The sequence below is a fragment of the Emydura macquarii genome, unplaced genomic scaffold (assembly GCF_026122565.2).
Source record: "Emydura macquarii macquarii isolate MOO-44397 ecotype Brisbane River unplaced genomic scaffold, CSIRO-AGI_Emac_v2 contig_3485, whole genome shotgun sequence".
NCBI lineage: Eukaryota > Metazoa > Chordata > Testudines > Chelidae > Emydura > Emydura macquarii.
This window is the reverse complement of record NW_027133622.1, coordinates 451,853-477,681: the sequence shown is the minus strand read 5'-3', so window position 1 is coordinate 477,681 and position 25,829 is coordinate 451,853. Positions and strand designations below refer to the sequence as shown.

The 25,829-nt window shown below is 51.2% G+C and overlaps 1 protein-coding gene across 1 annotated transcript; it reads right to left on the bottom strand.

The window, feature by feature from the left end:
* Positions 1-2,207: 2,207 nt before the first annotated feature.
* On the bottom strand, positions 2,208-24,553 carry LOC137144760 (zinc finger protein 585A-like). The gene is made up of 7 exons (XM_067535233.1): positions 24,454-24,553; positions 23,498-23,589; positions 22,994-23,120; positions 22,482-22,580; positions 21,143-22,172; positions 12,983-13,986; positions 2,208-2,781 (listed from the first exon to the last, which is right to left on the bottom strand). Exons 1-7 carry the CDS (start codon positions 24,512-24,514, stop codon positions 2,249-2,251), a joined length of 2,946 nt encoding a protein of 981 aa, XP_067391334.1. The 5' UTR covers positions 24,515-24,553; the 3' UTR covers positions 2,208-2,248.
* Between the last annotated feature and the right edge of the window lie 1,276 nt (positions 24,554-25,829).

Genomic DNA, 25,829 nt, shown 5'->3' with positions numbered 1-25,829 from the left:
TATGTCTTTGGATATGTATATGTTGCCTCCTATATATGTTGCCAATATTTGCTGTATTATTTCTACCAACTGCATCTGAGGAAGTGGGCTGAAGCCCACGAATGCTTATGCCTGCTGAAATTAAATTTGTTAGCTCTTGTGGTGTAACCTCCCCAGCCTCCACCCATTGGGGTCGGCCGTGAACCGCTCACTCCAAAGGGACGAGCATAGGCCACCAACCTAGTGCTCTGGGCTACTAGTGCATGTGCACTGCCACCTCCTGGCCACACTGTGCTATGACAACCCCATCACACACCTGACCCTCTGCTGGACTGTGTGCTCTCAGGTCAAGAGGCAGAAACGCCTCTGGTTATAGCACCTAGCCAGGATGGGAATGGAACACATGGCACTGGCACCAATCCAGCCCCAGGTCAGGGGACTGGCTGGCTGGGGGGAAAGAGAAATGCGACACGGGGTCTTTCCCCTCTAGGGGGTGCTAGCACTGATCAAGCTCTAGCTTCAGAGGACTGGCTGGCTCAGGAAGGGTGGGGAGGGAAATGGGATAAACTACCGCCATGACACTCTGCCTCTGTGTAGTGACGAGCACTATGGGGTCTGATCCTATAGCTCAATAAACAAAGGCTCAGGCTTTCCCTTTGGTAGGTTGTCCTGACTCATGTCAAAGGAGCATGGTTACCCCTCCATGGATTGTATATAAGCAACAGACACCATAGAAACCAGGTACTCAAAATCACTGAGGGTCCGTCTATGGGCCAGCCCTCATCCCAGTTTGTGGACTGTAGGCTCTGATGTAGCTCGGGCTGCCATGGAGGTCTTACGGGATGACTCCTTGTTAGGTTTTTATTATTATTATTATTAAACATTTCTGCAGCCCCGTGGCTTTGCACAGTGCTTGTACAGAGGTCTAGAAAAAAAGGTTCCTGCCCCAATACGCTTACAATCTAAGTTAAACAAACCTAGGACACGCTTGTGGGGATGGGGAAGGGAACCGTAAATAAATATAAATGTCAGTCATGTTATAGTGTCACAAGATCTGAGAACTTCCAAGATACATAGTCAAGTGCTGTCAATCGGCCTTGCACGATAGAATGACGGCCGATAGAATGACGGCCAATTGACTTCAGCTGGGGGGCTGGCCCTGTTGACTCCAGTGGAGCTATGGCCAAGTGACACCAGTTGGGGGTCTGGCCCCATTGACTCTGATCCTCTCTAAGTAGAAGATTTTTGTTTTCATCCATTTCCTTGTCACCAGGTGGAGTCCACGGTGTCTCAATGTTCCAGGGACAGGGTCCATCCAGGCACCTGGCAGCCCCGTCCCACAGACGAAATGTCTGTTCTTTTTCTGCCCTGGCAGTTGGCTCTCATCTGGGCGAGTTGCAGATGCTGCCCCCAATGCGGGGGCGTCAGTCTATCCTGCCTCATGCGCCCCCCATGTCCCGAGGCTGTCAATCCCCATCCCTCCCCTTTGAACTAATCAGAGGCCCAAAGACGGGGAGATCTGGGGATGAAGGAATGAGGTGCCCCATGTGTTGGGCAGTAGAAGGCGGGTGGTGGGGGGTTTCCTGGGTATGAAGCCCCTGGGCTCCATCATTAGGTTACAAATATTTGGAGTACCAAAATCTGTCCCGCAGCACCTCAAATGTAACCCTCCCCCCCCCCAAGCCTCGAACAACTGACCACCCTTCCCTCCCCCCCACACTTAGTAACCAAACCACCAATCGACTCCTTAGCACCAATCGCCCCAGTAATCAAACCACCAATCCCCTCCCTCTCTCAATAGTGACCCATCACCCTTAATAACCAAACCACCAACTAACCACCATGGTAACCAACCCACCAATCCCTGTTAGTGACCAGTCAGCGTGCTAACTGAACTACGAACCCCCGCCCTAGCAACTAACTACCATGGTAACCAACACACCAATCCCCTCTTTAGCAACCAACCACCATGGTAAGTAAGCTACCAAATCTCTCCTTAGCAACTAGCCAACATGAAGACCACCTGCCCTATTGACTAATCACCACAGTAACCACTCTACCCTAGTGACCAGCCACCATGGCAAGCAACCCACCAATCCCCTCCTTAGTGATCAATCACTATGGTAACCAACCCACCAATCCCCTCCTTAGTGACCAATCACCAGGGCAAGCAACCCACCAAACACCTAAGTAGTGACTGATCACCATGGTAATCAATCCTGCAACAGTGACTGATCACTCCCAAGCCCCCCACCTCTCCCACCCCCCTTCATTCCACCCCCCACTGCCATCCCACTATCCGGAGGTGGCGGGCATTGGGTCGCGAGGGCGGTGGGGGCACGGGCAGGGTGGGCTGGCCCTCCAGTGGCGTCCCATCACCGGCGTGGACGCGCTGGTGGCGGATGAGGGTAGAGCTGCGTCCGAAGCTTTTACCGCAGAGGGGGCAGCGGTAGGGGCGGGCGCCAGTGTGCGCCCGCTGGTGGACGGCCAGGTAGGAGCTATCACCATAGCTCTTGCCGCAGACGTTGCATTTGAAGGGCTTCTCACCGGAGTGGATGATCTGGTGGCGGATGAGGTGCGAGCTCTCGCTGAAGCTCTTCTGGCACTGGGTGCAGCGGTACAGTTTCTCACCCGTGTGGGTGCGCTGGTGGCGCCCCAAGTCCGAGCGCTGCGAGAAACTCTTCCCGCACACCCCGCAGGCAAAGGGGCGCTCGCCGGTGTGCACCCGCTGGTGCCGGATTAAGTGGGAGCTCAGGGTAAAGCGTTTGCCACAGTCAGGGCAGTCGAAGAAGCGGGGCTCAGCTCGGGGAGCAGTGCTGACCCGCCGCCGGCGGGCGTATGGGCCCCAGCGACCCCTTGGCTGTGAGGGGCGGCACAAGCTTTCACAGGCTTCGGCCCAGTCGGGGCGGTTTGAAGCATCTGGCTCTGGATGGTCTTCTTCCTGCCGGGGAGGCTCTGCTACCTCCTCTTCCTCATTGTCGCTCGCTGTCCCGTCACCTGCTGGGAGAGAGACAGAAAGAGTGCAGGCGGGGCTCACTCCCATGCCAGTGAGGGGGCGGCAGAGGGGCTTGCCACAAACACACAGAACACAGTCCGGGGGCTGGGACTGAGAAGCAAGACTCCCCCCAACTATCTGTCTATCCCCATAAACATCCATCCATTCACCAACCCATCCATCCATCCACATAAACACCCCCCCATCCATCCCTCCTTCCCCATAAATCCACCCAGCCATCTGTCCTTCCATCTATCCATCCATCCCTCCATCCATCACTGAAAACAAATATCCATCCATCCCTCCAAACACCCATATATCCCCATAAACACCCCTCCATCCACCCAGCCAGTCATCCTCACACACATCCCCCCACACCTGTGTCTATCCATCCCAATACGTCTATCCCCACACACATTCCTCCATCCAGCCCCACTCATCCATCTCCATCCACCCACCCCCATATTCTCTGTTCCCTCCCTCCCCATACATACTCATCCATGCATTCACCCATCCTCACACCCTTCCATCCCCATCTACATCCCATCTATCCATCCATCCCTCCATCGCTGTCCACATCCCTCCATCCCTATATACCCTCTCCTCTATCCATCCCCATACACTCATCCATGCATCCATCCATCTCCATACAAAACCATCCCCATACACATCTCTATCCCCACACAACCCTCCTTCATCCTTCCATTCCCACATGTCCATCCATCCATCCCTCCCTTCCTCCCTCTCTCTATGCACACATCTCCTCCATCCACCCACCCATCCCCATACACACCATCTATCTAAATTACCCATCACCATGGTATCTGAGTCCCTTCTCCCAAGGGGAGAGGAGGGGGCTGTTCTGGCCCAATGGCCCACTCAGCCCTCAGAGAAAGGCTGGGGGAGGCGAGGGCTCCTGTCAGGGGTTGGGCATGGGTGAAAGCGGGGAGTGACATCTGCCATGAGGACAGGGGGCCCTCTGGGGAAGATATTGAACAAGATGAGAGAGGACTGGAGGGGCTCTTGGCAGCTTTACTAGGATCCCAGCTTTTTCCTTCACTCCTGGACAGTCTCCAAGTCGGTGTCATTCATTCCTCACCTGGGATCTCCTGCTCCTCGGAGCCCTGGAGATCTGGGACGCACGGCTCCTCCCCTCGCTCCATCCAGGAGATCACGGCTGGTTTGGGGACGGGAAATCCTGCCAGCAGGGGGAAAGCAGGTATGTTATCTGTCCATCAGGGCCCACTAAGGATGTTCATGAAGATCCTTTAGGACAATGGAAGAAGCAGTGGCCTCTCCATACATCAAAGTCCATGGTAGGACACACATGAGGATGTACAAATGCACAAACAGAGCATTTGGCTAAGTCAAAACATTTCATTTTAACTGTATTGTTATGATCGTCATATAATATAATCCAATAGGCAAAATGCTTTCACTATTACATAATAATCAACACATTTGTTAGTTTATTATATTGTATTATATACTATATTGCTATAAAAGTCACTGACCCCTAATAACAAAGGGACAAGAAAAAAGACTACACTATACTATACTTAGGCTTGGCAGAATTAATTTTTGTATAATTTTGACAAATAATGTCAGTGTTTATTTTTAAACTTTTAAAAATATTTTTATCAATTTCAATTTTCACAACTGTGCAAAAATAGGGGTTTAAAGCTTTTTTTTCAGTTTTCATGTTATAGGAATATATCAGGCGTGGGGGCCAGATAGCAGACGTTGCAAATCAAGAAGTTAAAGCTTTATGTTTGCTAAACACAAATTGTCAATGTCACTTCAAAATATTCAAAGTAAACATCCACTCATTCAAATGTCTAAAACACTGGATTTTTCCCATAAAGTCTTATTTTCCGTATCTATACATTTTGAGTATTATCAATGGAAATAATTTTTCAACAGTTTGTGTGTCTGCATGGGAAAAATGGACATTTAACAATATTTAATGATAAAAATGGAATCCTTCTAAGATTAGATTAGATTAGATTATACAAACCAAAACAATAAAGGGAAAAAGAAACATTTTTACTTTTGTATTACATTAATTATAAGAGAACTGAATAAAACATGAATAAATAAGTATTTTGGCATCCCCCCTCCATTTTGCCACAGAAAAATGGTAAGAAATGAAGGGGAAAAATACTTTTTTAAAATTCCATTTTCTTTTTTCCTGTTTCAGTATAAAAAGATTTTGTAAATAAAACCCAAAATAATGGTTTTGAAAATGTTTATTTTTGAGGATATTTTTCTTTGCTTCCCCTCATTTTTATTTTTTCTGCAGTAAAAGGGGGAGGGAAGGAGATAATAAATGTAAATTGAAATTGAAAAAACAACTCCAAATAGTTTCATTTTTTAAAAAAGGCCTTTTTTTAAACCCAAAATTTTCCATGATCATTCTTTTCTATTTTGCCATTTCCCTCCCAATTTTACTACCAAAAAAGGAAAGGAAGTGGGGGCGGAGGGAGGAAACCTGAAAGACCATGACATTCTCTACTTTCATTACATGAAAAAAGCCACAGAATTTTAAAAAAAAATCAAATTTCAGCAAAGGGGGAGGGAATGGAGAGAAAAGAAACTTGAAAAATCAGCGCATTTAATTTTCCACTTTTGTTTTTAAAAAGTGCTTTTTTAAAAACCCAAACATTTTCCATGAACATTTTTGGGTTTGAAAATGTTATTTGCTAAACTTTTCCTTTTTTTCCACCTTTTTTCAATTTTCCACGGAAAAAGATGTTGGCCAGGAAACTTAAAAAACTGACTCCATTTAAATTTTTTCAGTTTTGTTTTAAACAAAAAAGGTTTGTTTTAAATTTCCATTTAAATTTCCAATTGTAAAATGAGGTAATATCTTTTATTAAACCAACTTCTGTTGGTGAGAGTAATAAGTTTTCAAGCTACACAGGTCTTCAGGTCTTCTCTGACACAGCTACAATGCTGCATACAATTGTAAAACGCTCACTTTTTAATTCTTTGGGGGTTTTCCCTCTTCTCCTCCCATTTTGTCGCAGAAAAGGAGGAATAAATAGAAAAAAAGAAAACTTGGGGGGAAAAAATTGCCACTCTTGAAAAAAGCAGAATTTAAAAAAAAAAATCTCAAAGATTTTCTGTCAAGTTTTCAATGTTGAAAACTGTTCATTTTTGAAATTATTCATTTTTTCACATTTTTAAAAATACCCATTTTCATTTCCCACTTAGAAAACACACTGGAATTTAAAAAGAAACCTATGAAATTTTTCTATGTTGAAAATTGTTCATTTTGCCCTTTTTTGTCCTTTTTTTCCCATTTCACCACATACAAAGGAGAGCAAATTAAAAGGAAATGAGAAACTGAAAAACCACCTCCATTGTTCATTTCTCACTTCTGTCCAAAAAAAAAAAAAGCTCACAATTTCTTTAAAAAAAAAAACCACCAATTTTTTTGTGAAAATTACTGATTTTGAAAAAAGGCCATTTTTCAACAAATCAGTCAGTCCTGAAATTTCTGCCAGCTCCAGCCCAAAGGCATTATCGTGCAGAAATGAAGGGTGGCCCAGCGGTTAGAGGACTAGAAAGAAAATCTGCGCTCAATTCCCTGTTCTAACACACATTTCCTGTGTGATCATGGGCAAGTCATTTAGCCTCTCTGTGCCTCAGTTTCCCCATCTGTATATGGGGCCTAAAAGCCCTGCCTCACAGAGGTGGTGTGAGGTGAAATGCGCTAGAGAGCATGAAGTGCACAGATGCTACGGTGATGGGAGCCAGATAGATCTTGATTGTACTTCATTTGACAGTTATGTGGACCGTAGCTAGCATGCGTTGGCGTGTCCGTGCACGGTCTTTGCACGTGTCAGCCAGGGATGCGCGTCAACGCCACGCTCAGTCACGTCAGCAGCAATGCCTTCTGGGGAGAGGTGTCCCAGAGTTCCTGGTGCCGTTCTGAAAGGGATCGGGGTGATCAAAGTCGGCCCAGTGGGGCATTGTGGGACGAGTGGGGCAGGACCCCAGGGGGATTGTGGCAGTGGGGAGCCCTGATGCACTGTGGAAAGGGGAGAGCCCCAGAGGATTGTGGGAAATGGGGAGACCCAGGGGCATTGTGGGAAAGGTGAGTTTGGGACACAGTGGGAAGGTGGAAGCCCAGGGGCACTGTGGCGATGAAAGACTCTCAGGGGATTGTGAGAAGAAGGGAGCCCATGAGCACCGTGGGAGAAGCGGGGTGGGAGCCCAGGGGCATTGTGGGAAGGGGAGAACCCTGGGGCATTGTGGGAAGAGCAGGGCAGGATGCCAGGGGCATTGTGGGAAGGTGGGAGCCCTGGGGCATCGTGGGAAGAGCAGGGCAGGATGCCAGGGGCATTGTGGGAAGGGGAGAACCCTGGGGCATCATAGGAAGAGCAGGGCGGGAGCCCAGGGGTACTGTGGGAAGGGGGGAGCCCTGGGGCATCGTGGGAAGAGCAGGGCGGAAGCCCAGGGGCATTGTGGGAAGAGGGGAGCCCTGGGGCATTGTGCGAGAGGCAGAGCGGAAGCAGATGGCCCTGGGGCTGGATCAGGTTCCAGGAGGAGGATGTGGGGTGACAGGCTCTCTCCCGGCGGCCCTGGGGTGTCGATGCTACCCCGCACCTCCTCCTCAGCCCCTCACCTAGCGAGATGGCGTCCCCATAGTTCTCCTGCATGACGTCCCTGTACAGCTCCCTCTGCCTCTCATCCAGCAGAGCCCACTCCTCCATCGCAGCCCCTGGCACCTGCAATGACAGACGCACCCAAGGTCTGGGCCCCCCAATCCCCTACGGCTGGGCAGCACCAAACCTCCGGGGGGGGGAGGGGGCTGGGATCCAGAGTGGGAGGCGCTCCCCACAAACTGGTTGAACATACGGGGGGATTTATAATTGGATGAAAGAAAGAAAGAATCAGTGAGTGAAAGAGAGAAGGAATCGGTGAATGAAGGAAAGAGAGCAATAGATGGAGAGGGCAGAGGGTTAGTGTCCCAGGAGCCGGGCAGGCACAGAGGGACAGAGAGAATGGGAGCAAAAGGCCCCATCATGTCCAGTGCAAAAGCTAGTGCTGGGTGATACCAGGAACCTCCCAGCATTGGCCCTGATTGGGTTGGGGGACCCTACTGGGATCAGCTACACAGACCTCCCCCTCCCCATGCACCGAGCTGGCTGGGTGGGGAGCTCAGCTGCACAAATCCCCCCCCACACCCTCGCAGTACAGATTTCTTGGCACAGCGACCTCAAAAAAGGGACAATCCTGGAAAAACCTGGCCAGGCGGTGACCCTTGCTCACCTGCACCCCCAGAACTGGCTAGGTTCGGGGGGAACCCCCCACAGCTGATCCTCTTTGACCACTTCCTCCAAGCTGCAATTTCCTGCCTCTGCTGTTGTTTCACTCCCTCCCTCTGGCCACCGCACCCCAGATCCCAACCGCCCCCAACTCACCCCAGCTCCCTTTGCAATCTCCCCCCCTTTGGAGGGGGATTTCAGTGCTGGGGACTAGGCCCCCCCCTTCCCCGCCCCAGCTGCTGGGCGATCGAGCAGGCTGGGAACAGGAAGTTGCCTTTGTTATTAAATTCCCCCTGTGCTAGCTGTGCAGCTTCCAGCCCTGCAATTTTCTAGCCAGCTGGAGGACTGGGCGCCTCTATCTGCTTAACTCTTCGCAGGGTCAGGCACAGCTGGGTCCCAAAGCCTCCCACAGGCTGACCTAGCTCCAGGACATACCCAGCCAGAGGTCCCGATCTTCTCTGAGATTAGGGGCTTTGTCTTATATACATAATTATACCCCGCCCAAAAGTGTCCCAATTTTTCATACTGATCACCCTACCAGGCAACAGAGGTGCCATGCTAGTTCATGTGGGTGCACAGGAAAAACACAGTTATCTATCTAGCTATCCGTCCATCCCCATATCTATCCACACACGCACTCCATCTATCAATCTAGCCATTCATCCCCACATGCACCTCCGTCTATGTATCTATCCCCACATACACCCTTAACTCTATATCTATCCCTCCAATCCCACACACCCCTTTTATCAAGGCATCCCCACACGTACCTTCTATCTCTCCGTCCCCATACACACCTCCATCTATCTATCCTGATATGCACTCATCTATCCTTCCATTCCTTTATGCACCCTTATCTCTCTATCTGCCATCCATCCATCTTCATATACACACCCATCTATCCCCATCTGCATCCCTATCTATCTATTCATTCCCACTTGCACCCTTTATCTATATATTTTTCCATCCCCATACACAACCACATTATCTATCTATCTATCTATCCACATACGCGCCCCCCCCCCCCAGTCTATGTGTCTGCCTGTCTGTCTACCTATCCCGATCCACACCCTCTATCTATCCATCCATCCTGGTAAAATAAAATCACGCCCAGACAATTGAAAACATTCCTTTGTGCCACAATCTAAACGTTGCATTCCAATTTTGACATTTTGATTAGATTGCATTATTTATAATTCGTAAATGTCATTAACAAAATGTCCTTTGGAAAGGAGAAAACTGAGACATTTCTTATTCAAATGCTATTCCCTCCCAACCCCAAAAATGACATTTGATCACAAGACACACATTTCCGTGGAAATGTTCAGTTTTGAAGGGGAAATTTTTTTTATTAGCTCTAGCCACTTATTTCTATTGCTGTAATAATAAATAATCCCTGGCTCTTATCTAGCACTTTCCATCAGTACTTTTACAAAGGAGGCAGGATCATTAGCCCTCTTTTACAGATGGGGAAATTGAGGCACAGAGCTGCAGTGACTGACCCAAGGCAACCCAGCAAGCCAGTGGCAGAGGCAGGAACAGAACCCCAAGCTCCCAGTCATCTACCCATAAATGCCTCCCTAGGAGCACCATCCATGGAGCAGGACCCGCTTATGCCAGGTGCTGCATGTTCTTTGCACCTTCGAGAGTGACACTGACGTCAATGGTGTTGTTACAGATTCAAAACTCACAAGTGGAGCCTCACAAAATCACAAGATTGGCTGAAAAATCATGAAATGTTTGTTAAATTATAAATTGTGGAGATTATTCATTCCTCTACATGTAGGGCCACACTTGGGTTAGGTTTTGAACCTTTCTCCCGCATCCATGAGGACTAAACATTTGTTTTTGGAATAGAAGCTGATTTCACAGGATTTCAGGAGCTGCGGGGTTTAAGGAAAATATAGGTCAGTGGAGGGAGGATGCTGAGCTTGGTGATGCCAGTGTGAATCTGGAGTGACTCTACTGATGCCAATTAAGTGAGAGGGACAGATTCTGATCTTGGTGACACCAGTATGAATCCGGAGCAACTCCACTGACACCAGTGCAGTCAGGGCTGGATTCTGATCTCAGTGATCCCGGTGTGAATCCAGAGTAACTCCATTTACACCAATGGAGTGAAGGCTAGATTCTGATCTCAGCGACCCCGGTGTGAATCCGGAGTCACACTCAACCCTACACAGGGCTGTGTTGATGACCTCCTCCTCCCTCCCTCACTCTGGGTTGAGAGGTATCATTCTTATGGTGGGGAGGGGGGAAGATAGGAAATTATCCCGTCTCAAGGGATTTAACTCCCTCCCCACATTGAAAAGGCGTCCATAATGAGACAGGAGGATTTTTTATGTTGAATTGCCTGACAGGAAAAAATAAATCAAATCTGGCTTCCCCAGACATTTTATCACCACTCCCTCCCCATTCGTGAAATGGTTCCTTCCAGAGGAAAGGCTCCCAGCTGATGGAATGAACTATTTCACTGATGGGGGGCAAAGCAGGGGTAAATTGCCAAAGGTTCAAATTTGATCTGTTTCATTTTCATTTCCCAGTCTCTGAAAAATCAGAGTCTTTTTATTTTTCTGTTCTTTTTACTACAAGGGGGATTTTTATTGAAGTGCCAGTACTGGAGATTTCCACTCCCCCCGTTGCCTGTGAAAATGGGACCTTCCAAAGTGTCAGTTATGGCAGTTGGCTAGCTACCCCTTCCACTGATAATGGACCCTTCCAAAGTGGCAGTTGACCAGGTCCCTTCTCAGTGAGAATGGAACCTTCCAAAATGGCAGTTATGGCAGTTGGTCAGGCTCCTCCCCCAGGGTTTGGCCATGCCCCGCCATGTGTTTGAAGGGACCAGACCCCATCCATACTCAGCACTAATTGGGGTTTATAAAACATGACAGCAAAGCCCCTGTAGAAAACCCCTATATGCCCCAGTCTAGACAATGCCATAGGGGCCAGTTATGGGGCAAATGGCCCATAGTACAGGCTCCACCCAACACCAGACACGACCTGTTTGCCCTGGAGCAAGGGGCAGGGCATGCAAAGCACCATGCGATCTCCCATGAGACACTGCGACAGCATTTCCAAGTTGAAAAATTTCCATTTTCAACTGAAATATTTCAGTTTCGGCTGAAGTTATTCAGTATTCGTATTCCACTGGAAAAATCAAAACTTTCCTCTCCCTAAAATCCTATGTTTCAACTGGCTCCAATTCCTACATCTTCAAGAAATGTTTTTCTCCCATCTGTTTGTTAGGCCTTTGACTCAAATAGGGCATCATACTTCAAAATACATCTGTTTTAAGGCATCTAAATAAAAATCACTCGGTTCTCCCTTTATATTAAAGGTTCCATTTATTAATAAATGATCAGATCTCTGTTTAGATCAATAACTCATTGATCGTTACACAGTTCTTATAACCATCAATAGCATGTGCTGCCCATGTTAGTAACATGCTTATAACATGCACAGATCATTCACTAGTCCTTTGTAATATCAATCATGACCCTAATTTCTACTCTTAGTTAAGTTTCAATATCTAGAAACCAACTATTTTTCGTAGTATTGATGAGGCTATAAGGTACAGTATTCCAGCCAACCACAGAGTCAAAGAGGAGAAGAGCGGGTAGACAAGACCTGAAGATGTATCAATCTGGAGTTGGGGTGTGACCCATGGAAGAACCCACCAATGGCATCTTGGTCTGTTCAAAGGGATTTCTTTCCTCTGATGCTAATAAAGAAAGCTCTCACAGTCAATAAGTACGTTAATATGGCACAACTGTAGAATGACCCTGTTGTGAGTCATCAGTGGGGGTCGACCCATGGTCTTCCAGTGATAAAAGCATGATCCTCTATTTCATGAACTACACAAGTTAACTCTATGCGCCAGCAGCTGTAGTAGGCTTGTATCCTATTTTGTGGACCAGCCATGAGAGGGGAACAAGGACACACACAATCTCCAACTACATTGTTCAAGAAGAGAGTCGCTAGAAGAAAGTTCACGTTCTCCTGTAAAAAGGTTTGTTAGACCCCAGAGCTCATTAACATAACGAGACATGTTCATGGGTCTCATCCAACCATGTGGCAAATGAACCACAGGCTAGCATAGGTAGCTAAGGGGGGGGGGGGTGATGGTGCCAAGGTGAGCTGGTTCCCAGTTAGCCTACACAATGGCTTCCCCTGCCCCCAACACACTGAATGGAGCACAAGTGCCTAAAGGAGGGCATGGCTTCCCTTGGGTCAAACCTTGCCCAAAGAGGGTGACTTCTTGCGAGACCCACTTTGAGGGGCAACTTCCCGTGGAAAGTCCACGTTCTCCAGGAGCAACTTCCTGTGAGTAAGACTCACACTCAAAGGGGGCAACTTCCTGTAAGTAAGACCCATATAGCGGGCCGACTTCCTGCAAGTGAGACCTGCCCTACAAGGGGCGACTTCCTGTGGGCAAGACCCCCACCTAGAACAAGTGACTTCCTGTGAGCAAGACCCATCCTGGAGGGGGTGACATCCTGTCAGTGACGCCCTACCCAATGGAACAACTTCCCGTAAGTGAGACCCACCTTATGACACAACTTCCTGTGAGTGAAACTCACTTGATGTAAGCCAAACCATGTCCTAGTGGGATGACTTCCTGTGAGCAAGACTCGCCTAGTGGCACAATTTCCTGTGAGACAGAGCTGTCCGATAGGGAATGACTTCCCGCAGGCCAGGCCCCAGCATCTCCTCCCTTAGTCCCGCCCCTTCTTATGGGTCTTCTGGTGCTGGGTGAAGGCAGAGCTCTGAATGAAACGCCGGCCGCACTGGCCACACTCGTAGGGCCGCTCGCCAGTATGGATACGCCGGTGGGCCGCCAGGTTGGAGTTCTGGCTGAAACCCCGGCCGCAGTCGGCACAGCGGTAAGGCTGCTCGCCGGTGTGGGTGCGTCGGTGCTGGGCGTAGGTGGAGCGCTGGGAGAAGCACCTGCCACACTGGGCACACTGGTACGGCCGCTCGCCGGTGTGGGTGCGCCGGTGGGCAGCCAGGTGAGCTCGGCGGATGAAGCTCCGCCCGCAGTCCCCACACCGGAAGGGCTTCTCTCCGGTGTGGGTGGTCTGGTGGGTGATGAGGTTGGAGGTCTGGCTGAAGGTTTTGCCACACACCGGGCAGCGGTAGCGCTTTTCACCCGTATGCACCCGCCGATGCTTGACGAGATAGGAGCCATCGTTGAAGCCTTTGCCGCACTCCTCGCACCGGAAGGGACGCTCGCCTGTATGGATCCGCTGGTGCTGCGCCAGCTTGGCGCTCTGCCCGAAGGCTTTGCCACACTGCCCGCAGGTGTAGGGCCGATGCCCAGCATGCCCCTGCTGGTGCTCGGCCAGCGCTGCCCGCTCCAAAAAGCCCTGCCCGCAGTCATAGCAGCGGTAGTGCCGCTCGCCAGTGTGGGTGCGCCGGTGGGCCGCCAGGTTGGAGTTCTGGCTGAAGCCGCGCCCGCAGTCAGGACAGATGAAGGGCTTCTCGCCCGTGTGGATGCGCCGGTGGGTGCTCAGGTTGGAGCTTTGGCTGAAGCTTTTGCCGCAGTCCGGGCAGACAAAAGGCCTCTCGCCACGGTGGATGCGCCGGTGCTGGGCCAGGGCTGAGCTCCAGGTGAAGCCTTTGCCACACTCAGGACATTTGTAAGGTTTTTCACCTGTGTGTGACACCTGGTGCTGGATGAGGTGGGAGCTCTGCCCAAAGCTTTTATCGCACACTGAGCACTTGTAGGGTTTCTCCAGGACTGGTGCAGGAAGGCTGCCATGCTGAGCTGGCTTTCCCTGTCTTTTCCCTGGAGGGTCCACCTGCTGCTGCATTTCCACCCCTTCCAATCCTCCAAAGAACGTCTCCCGCAGTTCCACTTGGGAAATGTCCCCTCCAGATCCTCCAGAAAATGTTCCCCGCAGATCCGCTTGGGGAACATCACCCCCAGGTCCTCCGGAGAACATCCCCCGCAGATCCGCTTGGAGAACGTCCCCTCCAGATCCTCCAGAGAAAATGCCCTGGAGATCCGCTTGGGGAACGTCCCCTTTGCATCCTCCAGTGAAGATCCCATGAAGATCCACTTGGAGTACATCTCCTTCAGATCCTCCTGAGGGCGCCCCACAAAGATCCATTTGGGAAATGTCCCCTTCAGATCCTCCAGAGAACCTCTCACACAGATCTGCTTGGGGAGCATCTCTTTCAGATCCCCCAGGGAATGTCCTAAGCAGATCCACCTGGGGAACAGTTCCTTCAGATCCTCCAGACAGCACTGCACGTAGCTCTACTTGGGGGGCATCCACTATCGATAAGAGCTGGTGCAGTTCAGCCTTCTCCAGATCTTCCTGTCCACGATCCCACCCCAGGCTTTCACCATCACCTGCCGGGAGAGAGAGAACCCGGACGGGCTTTCTGAACTGGGGTAGACAAGGCTGGGGATGCAGCAAAGGGGGTCTCCAAAATCCCTGTCCCTGACCACTTCTGCCCCAAAATCCAATATGAGCACGGAGGCCTGCTCTAGAGCTCCCTCCTCACATGGAAAACCGCCCCCTGCTGGGGAGACCTCCCCCCACCCCACATCCCCAGTTTCTTACCCATTCCCTGCTGGAACTCTAGCTCTTCTTTCACAGCCCCAGCGTGGGGGCTCAGAACCAGCGCACCCTGCTCGGCTTCCCCATTGCCACTCGGCTCTTCTCCCTCCACCTTGACGCTCACTGCCTCCCAACGCTGCAGGACGGGCTCCATGGCTCTGGGGCTCATCCATATGCCAACGCCGACCTGAGGACAAGCCAAAAATAAACCATCAGCACAGAGCAAGGACTGGCACGGCAGGGCTGAGTGTCTCTGGAGCAGGTGGCAAAGTCCAGGACACAATAGCAGAGGTTCAGGGGCTGGCAGGGGACCAAGGGGATGGGAGAGCAAAGCACGGGGTTGAATCTACCTCAGTTTCCCCACCCACAGCTCTGCCGGAGCCCCTCACTCCCGACTCGCAGCCCCCTGCTAGCCCAGCCCTGGACTCCCAGCCCCTTCTCCCTTCCACCTCCCCTCCCCCCAGCTCTGCCCTATAGTGCAGCTCCCTGCTACAGTAATTCACACTGAAGGGCGATCTAGTGCAGTCCCCACCCGTTCACACCCAGGAAAACCCCAGCTTGCAGCCAATGGGCTCGGATGAACAGCTCGGGCACCCCCAGAGCTGGCTGGGTCGGGGGGGAGAGGGGCACGGGACCAACCCTGCTGGGCTCGTATCCCTCCCTGGATCCCGGGCGGCCCTGACTCACCAGCGCCGCGGAACGGGGCGGGTCGATTTCCCCCGCCCCAGGAGGGCCCGATTCGGCCCCGGGGGCCCAGGGAGGGAGCCCGGCGCCGAGCTCGGGGGGGGGGGGAGGGGGCTGGGGCAATGGGGGGGCTCGAGGAGCTGGGAACAGGAAGGTCCCTTTGCTCTCCTGTCCCCTCTTCCTGGCTGCGAGGGGAGCCCGGAGGTGGAGCCGGCTCTGCTCTCTCCCGGTTCCAACGCGTTCGCCGCGGGGCGGCCCGCCACGTGGTGGCAGCAGTGGGATACGCCGGGCAGCAAGAGGCCCCGACTCCCGTTCCCCGGAGCGAGCCAGTCCCCGGCCCTAGGGCTGGATCGGAACCAGCGCCCCCTAGAGGAGAAAGGCCCCGTCCGCCTTCCTCACCCCACCTTGCCCAGTGCCCCAGCCTCGAGCTGCCCCCCCCTAGAAAGCAGGGTCATGGGCAAGGTATATTAACGGTGCCGGTGAGAGATTTGGGGAAACATTCCCGAATTTTCAGGGCAATGGCAGTGGGATTTATTGTTCTGCATTCGGGTGCTGCACAGCTTACCTGAGAGCAGGGCCCACACCGTGCCCGGGGGCTGACTGAGGGCAGCAGCCCCATTGTGCCAGGCGCCGCACAGACCCCACGCATGACCAGGGCCCTGTCTGGCCAGCGCTGCACAGACCCACAGTGAGAGACAGGCCCCGCCTGGAAAAGCTCACTGTCTAAACTGACAAAGGCAGGATCATCGTCCCCATGTTTCAGATGGGGAAACCGAGGCTCAAAGGAAAGCAATGACTTGCCCAAAGTCACACAGGGTGTGTTGAAAAGCTGGGGAGTGAACCCAGAAGTCCTGGATCCCAGGCCCCTGCTCTAACCCATTAAACTCCACTCCCCTCCCAGAGCTGGGGATGGAACCCAGGAGTCCTGTATCCCAACACCATGCTTCCATTTTTCCTCTCTGGTCCGAGGAATCCCCTGGCCTGGAATTACTCATTGTCTTTCTAAGAAATTCCACATTCCCCAATAAAACTGGGCAGTTCCTCTGCAGACCACGCCCCTGAGGCTCTTACTGGAGAAGAGGCTGGTAGCCACCCCACTATTTAAGTTGCCGCACCGTTTCCAGAATGAAAGATTCTGGTGGCTTGTATTTGTAAAGCTCCCACTCTTCCATTCCTCCTTTCGGGATATTGGCTGGATGAAGAGCCCTGGGGTCAAGGAGGTGCTTTTTTGATGGTCCCAAACCATTTCCTTTCAGATCTGGCCAAGTTCAGCACAGCTCAAAGACAGAACTGGCAACTCAAGACAGATGACAGGACAACAGGCTGCTAGGGAAAGAGGTTTATTTTATAGACAGAGAAGCCAACAGACATACTTGGCAACTCAAATATTCTTTATGCTATGTTGCATCTCAGTTGGAATTGGAAAGGGTAGTCAGGGTCCACCTTCAGAAGCCCACTGGTTTGTCGGCACAGGGGGTGGAGAAGTATTGAACATGATTTCAGAAGTTCCTTGGTCAGGATCATTCACAGTTCTGCAGTCAGTTCATCTCCTCTTGTTCCCATCCCCGCAGAATCTGACTCCAACGATCTAGATCTTCAGCCAGTGTCAACAGACAAAGATCTGTTTACCTCATCCCCTCTGGCTGGAGATCTGGTCCATTTGTCTCCCCGTTCCCCCCCAAAACCCACCCTCCTATGCTTTGACATTCCTAATAACCTTCACTTTCTCCAGCTCCCAAGCCACATTATGATACTTAGCCTTTAGCTAGTGCTTTCCAACAGCAAAGCTTAAAGCGGTCTACAGAAGTGGTCAGGATGATTAGCCCCGTTTTTACAGATGGAGAAACTGAGGCATGGAGAGGGGCAGAGCCAAGAACAGAACCGAGACATCCTGAGGCCCAGCTTTCTATCCGCTTGGTCACCTTGCCTCTTAGCTGGTGTGTATGGGCTAGAGATCTACTGATGGTTAACAACCAAAACCCCCAAGATATTTCCCCCACATCCTCAAAGGAGGTCATTTATGAACAAGGTCCTTTCCCTTCTGGGGATTCCCCATCCTAACCCTTGGTGGAATTAGTGGAATCGATTATCTGTGTCCAGACATGGCTCAGGACTTCATTGCACTAAGTGCTCTATAAACCCAGAATCTAAAAAAGTATCTTTCCCAAAAGGATCCAAGCCAATTTTTAGATGGCCCCTGTCCATCTCCCAGGGATATTTTCACCAGGTTTGTGGGAATCAAATGTAACCATTTGCCTCCGATTCAGCTATAACCTGCAGGTCCATATGCGTCACATGCCCATGCTACATAGGAGGCTGATACAGTGCCTTCTACAGACACCATGTCCTCAGCTGAGGTTGCAGAGATTCATTCTCCGAGTCCGTAGTTCAATACCAGTGCTGGCCAAGATGGCGGCTCTCTGGCAACTTTGTAAAACAACGCCGCTGTCCCAAGTTGAGGAAAGTCATTCTCAAGCCAAAACATCAAGTTGCTTTCAATCCCACACCAACAATTTTGTAGAAAACATTATGCAAAATATTTGGGGGAGAGGGGGAGGATTCCAATTTGGAGAGTTTGTCTTCGTTTTTATAGCAAAATGTCAATGTCATTTTCATTCGAAAACCAATTGTTTTTAAAGAATATTTTGCAAAATATTCTGGGGGAAAATTTTCATTTGAGGAGTTTTTTCCCCTCATTTTCATTGAAATATTTCAACATTGTTTTCATTCCAAAACCAGTAATTTTTTCAACACTATTTTGCAAAATATTTTTTGGGGGAATTTCTGATTTGGGGAGTTTTTCCTCATTTTTTTTAATTGAAAAATGTCAATATGTTTCATTCTGAAACTATTTTTAATTTTTAAAAAATGTTTTCTGAAATATTTTTTTGGGGAAAATTCTGATTTGGGGGAGTTTTTCCTCAGTTTCAACCCCCAAAATTTCAATATCATTTTCATTCTCAAACCAACAATTTCTCACTCTTTTTAAAATGTATTGCAAAACTGTTTAAGTTGTTTGAAAAAAACTAAAATTTGAGTGTTTCTCTATTTCTGGGTTTTTCTGGTACTGATTGTAACAAATGAATGATGTCCAGGTATCTTTCCCCCACTGAGTTTTTAATTTCATTCCAAAATTCAATATTGTTTTCCTTCCAAAACAAAAAAATTTATTTTCTTTAAAAATATTTATCATGCCTTTTTACTTTTTTGTTTGTTTGTTTTAATATTTTGAGGTATTCCTCATTGTCTCATTCCAGAATTTCAGCATTCTTTTAATTCCAAAATTGCAGAATTTTTTTTTCTTTAAAATATTTTGCAAAACTTTTGGCAGGAAAAAAATTTGATTTGGGGGAAATTTTTCTTCATTATTTTTCACTCCAAAACTTCATCATTTTACTTTCAAAACCAGAAACTTTTTATGTGCAATTTTTTTAAAATGTTGGGGGGGCAGGGTTGTGTGTATTTTCCTCATCTTTTTCATTCTAAAATTTCAGTCATTTTCAGCCCAAACAATTTTTTTTTTTTTTCTTTTAAATTTTTTACAAAACCTTTTCGTGCATTCGTTCTTTGCACTTTTTCAATTATTTCCCCCGTCATTTCCTTTTCCCTACCCTGTAACTTTTCCAAACTTCCTCCCACTTTAGAAAAATTACAGAACCATCAAAAGGGGAAAAAATGAAATTCTTTGATTCTGCCATTCTATAATTTCCCCAAACTTAGTGCTTTGTCTATATGGGAAAGTGTTACCAGTTACTGCGGTATAGTTATCTAGATATACCAGAATAATCCCCAGGAAGGCACTCTTATTCCAGTATAAGAGTAGACTATTCCATTTAGCTTAAAATCCATCCCAAATGCCATAAACTAAACCAAAATCCATTCTCTTATACCAGAATAGAAAGAGTTAGTATTCTGAACTAGCTAATTCTATTTAAGAATGTCTTAGTCTAGATGCTACACTGGAATTTAAGTCTGTATCTAGACTAGAGTTTTGTGAAATGTTTTGACAAACTTATTTTGGTGAAAACCGCAAATTTGCATCTGTTTCACCAACTTATTTGGGGAGGCAGAAAAAAAACCTAAACAATTTTCCAAAAAACCCAAAATGTTTTGATTCAAAATAACTTTTCAATTCTAATTTTTTTCCTTTTATTTATTTTTTTAAAGTAAAAAACATTTAAAAATGCCCAAATATGCCCTTTGGGTCAAACAAAATGTTTTGTTCAGCCTGAAATTATTTTGTTTTCCGGAGTTTTGATTCACCGTAAATTTTGGCGGGGGCGGGGAGGAATTAATTTTTTGGTCAATGCAAAACTATTTTTAAAAGTTTTTCAGAATTGGCACCTAATTGAAAAAATCCATCATTCCCCTAAGCTCAGTCTAGGGTCTGGGTTCTGTCTAGACTCTAAGGATAACACATGGAGCTTGATTTTAAACAAGCTGAGAAACACCATAGACTTTAATGCCATCAGTTTAACACACCCTAACACAACTGATTTATCCTGACTGGGGTCCATCAATTTTCACAAAGGCCAAGGGGACCACTCTGATCATTTCATCTGACCTCCTGCATAACACAGGCCAGAAACCATCCCCCAAGTAATTCATACAGCAGATCTTTCAGAAAAAAAAATCCAGTATTCACTGATGGAGAATACACTCTCACCCTTCGTAGATTGATGCAATGTTAATTACTCTTACCGTTAACATTTTACGCCTTATTTTCAGTCTGAATTTGTCTAGCTTCAACTTCCACCCACTGGATTGTGTTAGACCTTCGTAGACGAGCCCATTATCAAATTTGTGTTCCCCATTTAGGTACTTTAGTGTTTGAGAAGGTGCTAATTAGTTTTGATCTAAGATCCCGCCCTTAAATCATAATCAAGCGGTCCCTGTAACTTTTTCCAGTATCAGGGGCAGGGGCAAGGCCTGGGTGGGAGGGACAGAGTGATGCCAGGAGGTGGGGCCCAGAAGGGAATGGATATTTAGTGGCAGGGCCTGAGAAGGGTGGGGCAGAGCAGTGGGTGTGGTGAAGGGGGAATGGGAGAAGGGGCTTGTCGGAGACAGGACTAGGAGGTAGGAGCATAATAGTAGGAGCGTCAGTGGGTGGGGACTGGTAAAAAGTCAGGGCGGGGTCTGGGAGGGATGGGGCAGAGCAGTGGGCCAGTAGGGGTCAGGGCCTAGGAGGAGAATGTCAGGGGTGGGGCCTGGGAGGGAGGGGACATCAGCGGGTGGGGTCTACATAGGAGGGGGCGTGTCAGAGCATTTTAGGGGGCAAGACCTGGAGTGGCATGTCAAGGGCAGGGCCCGGTGGAGGTGCCTCAGGGGGTGGGGCATCCTAGGGGTGGAGCCTGAGGAGGGGCTTGGGCAGGAGGGGCGGGGCCAGAGCACCAGCAGCAGCTCTGAAGTTGCTCTAATGTACGCCAGGATGTGCACACATGCCGGCATCCCCAAGCCAGGGTGGGCGAGCAGGGAAGCAGCAGGCTCAGGGAGCAAGCTGAACCAGGCCCAAGGTCCCAGGGCCCTCCTTCTTGCTGTGGGGCGGCCCAGCGGGGGCGGCGTGCAGGCGGCAGTGGGACACCAGGTGGGCGTTCTGGATGAAGCCCCGCTGGCACTGCCCGCATTTGAAAGGCTTCTCCCCAGAGTGCACCAGCCGGTGCTGTGCCAGGTGGGAGCTGCGGGCAAAGGCGCGGCCGCACTCGGGGCAGACGTGGGGCTTTTCCCCAGAGTGCACCTGCCGGTGCTGGTTGAGGGTGGAGCTCCAGCTGAAGGACTTGCCACACTCCCCGCACCGGTAAGGCTTGGCGCCGGTGTGGATCCGCTGGTGCTGCTTGAGGGCTGTGGTCCAGCTGAAGCTCTTGCCACAGTCGCCGCAGCAGTACGGGCGCTCGCCGGTGTGGGTGCGCTGGTGCTTGAAGAGGGTGGAGGTGTGGTTGAAGCCCCGGCCGCACTCCTTGCACTGGTAGGGGCGCTCCCCCGTGTGGACGCGCTGGTGGTTTACCAGGTGGGAACTCTCCCCGAAGCTCTTCCCACATGCCTCACACATGTAGGGCCGCTCGCCGCTGTGGGTGCGCTGGTGCTTCTTCAAGGTGGAGCTGAGGCTGAAGGCTTTCCCGCACTGGTGGCAGCGGTAAGGCCGCTCGCCGGTGTGGATGCGCCGGTGCTGGGCGAGGGTGGAGCTCTCGGTGAAGCACTTCCCGCACTGGGGGCAGGGGTAGGGGCGCTCGCCCGTGTGGGTGCGGCGGTGCTGAGTCAGGGCCGAACTCTGAGTGAAACTTTTCCCGCACTGGGCGCACTTGTAGGGGCGCTCGCCGGTGTGGGTGCGAAGGTGCTTCACCAGGTCCGAGTTCTGCAGGAAGCCCTTCCCGCACTCCCCACAGATGGTGGGTCGCTCACCGCGACGGGGGGCTCCGGGCAGCCCCAGGCGGCCCCCCGCTTCTGCCCCCGGAAAGGCCCCTCTGTGCGGCTGGTTGGAGGACGGCCTGCACAGATCGCCTCCCAAGGGACTCTGGGATATGTCCCCTTTGGCTCTTCTGAAGAACATCCCGCACTGATCCACTCCTAAAGGATTCTGGGATATGTCCCCTTGGGATCTCCACGGGAACGTCCCGTGCAGATCCACTCTCTGCTGAGGGACCTCCTTGTTCTCACTTGCTGTCCGGGCACCTGCTGCAGGAGAGAAAGAGACTCCAGCGGGGGCTTGTTTCCTGTGCCACGGAGACAGGGCAGCAAAGGGGCCGGTGACTGAGCAGAAAACACAATGGGCAGGAACCTAACTCCACAAACTCTTCCCCCAGGGGAAAAGACAGGGCCGGTCCTACCCCAAACGGCACATCTCAGCCCTCAGAGAAAGGCTGGGGAGGGAAGATCTCCTGCCGTGGGGCAAGGACACCCGCTGGGAATGACACTCATCAAGATGGGGCAAACCTTCCCCTTCGCTCCCAGATGGTTTCCAAGCCAGTGTCACTCATCCCTCACCTGGGATCTCTCTCTCCCCGGAGCCCTGGCAATCCGGGACGCACGGCTCCTCCCCTCGCTCCATCCGGGAGATCACGGCTGGTTTGGGGACGGGAAATCCTGCCGGCGGGGTGATAAGATCAAGTGAGACTACAGACCAGACCGGAGGTATCAGGAAACCAGAGAGGTGAATACAGCTCCCCAAGGGGCTGTGTGAGCTCCGCTGGGAGATGTGTTAATGGAGAGAGATCAGCCAAAGGTATTAGAGAGAGAAAGAAAGAGATGGATGTGTATGGGGCTGGATGGACAGATAGACAGACAGATAGATAGATGGGGGGGGGGGGGGAGAAGAAAGAAAGAGATCATCCCACTGATGAAACACTTATAGGGTAAAAAGATAGACAGAATGATGAGGGTTGTCTAGGAGTCAGGACTCCTAGGTTCTATCCCCAGCTCTGGGAGAGGAGTGGGGTCTAGTGGTTTCAGCTCCTATCTTTCCCAGCTCCTATCCCTGAGGGGAAGCGGACTCTCACCCAGGAAACTGATGTTGGTGTAGTTCTCCAGCACGACGTCCCGGTAGAGCCGCCTCTGCCCCTCATCTAGAAGCTGCCACTCCTCCTCGGTGAAATACACGGCCACCTCCTCGAATGTCACCGGCACCTGCAACCACAAGAGACCGCATTCGGCGCCGGCCGCCACCCTTTGCGTATTGAGGGGTGTAGCTGGCTAATGCCCCTGTGCATTGTGGGAATATCTAGGCAGACATCTTCAGGCTGCCCAGAGTTGTGTACCCCAGTGCATTGTGGGAATATCCCAGCAGCCTCACTCCCTTTCACTCATAGCAACAGACCCATGGGCCCACCTAGCCCGGTATCCTGCCCCCTCCCTGTCACTCCAGATCAGATCCATGGGCCCAGCTAGTCTGGTATCCTGCCTCCTCTCTCCTGCACCAGATCAGACCCATGGCAGATGTACAGGGGGGTCAGAATCTAGGTCAGTCTCATCTTCCCAGGAGCCCTGCCAGCCCCACGACCCACCTGGAGACCAGGCTGCCAGGGCGAGTCAGCCATGCCCTGCTGCTGCTCACACCTCTCCGAGCTAAGCAGAGACACCTGGGGGTGTGTGAGATCTGAGGGAAAAGAGTGAGTTATTTAGGAGACCTCAGGGGAACCAGCCCCCCCACTTCTCCCTAGTGCTCCTCCACCTCAGGGAGAGTGCCCCCTGCTGGGGAGACACACCACCCTGTGCTCTCAGCTCTGGGGTCTCCCCAATGTCCCCCTGCCCTGGGGAGTGCCCCCTGCTGGGAAGACACACCATCCCATGCTCTCAGCCCTGGGGTTCCCCCAATGTCCCCCACCCTGGAGAGATAGCTTCCTACTAGGGAGACTTCACTCCCCAAACTCTGAGCCAGACCTTGTAGGATGTGGGGCTCCTGTTTCAGGGAACAGGGCAGCCGGTCCTGGGGTTCTGGACATTGGCTTGGCCCTGCCTTCTCTCAGGGTGCAGGATTGGGGTGCAGCCTCCCCATCTCCTACAGCCCTCTGGGGCCGTCCATCTTCACCATGCTCCTTCCCATGAGTGGTCACCTGCAAGCCACCCAGAATAAGGGGACTGGATTGGGGGGGACATTGCTGGCTTCCGCTGCACAGATGCCTCCCTCTCACCATGGACCCCCAGAGCTGGTGGAACAGAGGGGCTGCACAGACCCCACCAGGCACCTCCCAGCTGGCTGGGGGGGGGGGCCCTACTCTTCATGCACCCCAGAGCTGGTGGGATTGATGGGCTCAGCTCCCTGTCCCGATGTCCCCGACACAGCAGCGATCGGAGCTGGGGGTTCGATCCTCCCTGGGGGGTCAGCGAGAAGGAGGTGCTGGGGAGAGCGGAGTCCTTCCGATCCGCCCCCCTCAGCCCCTCTGCTTCATCCGCATCGTGCAACTGACTAGCAGCCAATGCCCCGAGCCCCCCGCCCTGCAGAGACTCTGCACCCACTGACCTGCTTGCCAGGCTAGGGCAGGCTGGGGGCGCGGTCCCTTCCCTCCCCCAGCTGTACGCATTGCGCTGGGGGAGCCGAGGGAGGACAGGAGCCTGGCAGGAGCCCGGCGGCGGGGGGGGGGGGGGAAGGGGAGGAAGCGGAAGGTCCTTTCCTATTTTATTCCCCCCATAATGTACCAGCTTCGCCCTGTCTAGGCTTTCCCAGTGATCGCTCGCATTAACCCTTCACTTCCTGGGCTGGTCCAGTGCCCCAGTGCGGCGCTAGGGGGCGCTGGGCTGCACGGGGGGGGGGGAGGAGGATCATTGGGGGCACTGGGCTGCAGGGAGCGGGGGGCACAGTAGGGGGCGCTGTGCTGCAGGGGAGACTCATAGGGGGCGCTGTGCTGCAGGGAGGAGGCAGGGCCCAGTAGGGGGCGCTCCCCCCTGGCATTCCAGACAGACTCCAGTGCTGCAACTGGGAGTAGAATTGTACTTCTCGACTAAAGGACTTCTTTGAAGCCCGCCCTGTGGAATCTGACCCACGCCCATCCCTGCCTCTGGTTTTAATTATAGGAATCCCCTCGTCCATCTGAGTTTCAGCCTTACCTGGGTTATTATTGTCTGGTTAGTGCACCAGGAAGGCCAGTTTCTGAACGGGAGTTAATCTGGGATAGATTCGGAGTCACTCCATTGACTTCAAATCAGGGTGATCGGATTCCACTGCTTTTGGTGGGCTTGCTCCGGATTTACCCCTGGGTCACGGAACTCAGAATCTGGCCTTGACAGTGGGTCGCTCTGGATTGGATCAGAAGGTTTTTCTATTGCTTTTGAAAGCCATGCACTCCTAGGAAGAATTGGCGCTGTCAGTAAAGTGTCAAAGGACTTTTGCTGCATTAGCACTTGCTTTGGAGGGATGCTTCAGGTCAGGGCTAAAGTTATCTTTGCACGATTTTGACCCAGGAGCAGATCAGGAATTGCCAATTGTGCCACCCTGTCCCCGAACAAACCTCAAGCTTCGGGAGACATGTGACAAACTCCACCTGCCTTTAAAAATGTAAAATAATGATCATTTAGTCAGTGTTGCTGGAGGAAAGCCCAAAGACACCACCCCGTCTATTGGCACTAAACCAAGAAGGCAACTAGAAAGCACCGGAAATGTTATTTGTTTGGTTAATAAATCTCATGATTTGCCACACCAAGCTGGCGATTTTCAGAGGCTTCAGTCATGAGTTCCATGTGATTAGGGCTGGTGACGCAGAAGAAATTGTGGACTAACTTAGTCCCTGGCTAGTACCTCTGTGTTGAAGGAGGGCAGCAGAAGTTTGGCTTGGTGCAAAGGCCAGGGGGAAAGTGAATGTCAGAGCTCCTTTGTTGGACCTACCAGCTCCCGTGGGGGGC

Coding starts and splice junctions, on each gene's coding strand:
- LOC137144760 (XM_067535233.1), bottom strand. CDS start 24,514: ATGCGTACAGCTGGGGGAGGGAAGGGACCGCGCCCCCAGCCTGCCCTA. Junction 22,173..22,481: donor CGGGGAGAGAGAGATCCCAG/GTGAGGGATGAG, acceptor TCTCTCCTGCAG/CAGGTGCCCGGACAGCAAGT. Junction 2,782..12,982: donor CCAGCACCAGAAGACCCATA/AGAAGGGGCGGG, acceptor CTGCTCCCCGAG/CTGAGCCCCGCTTCTTCGAC.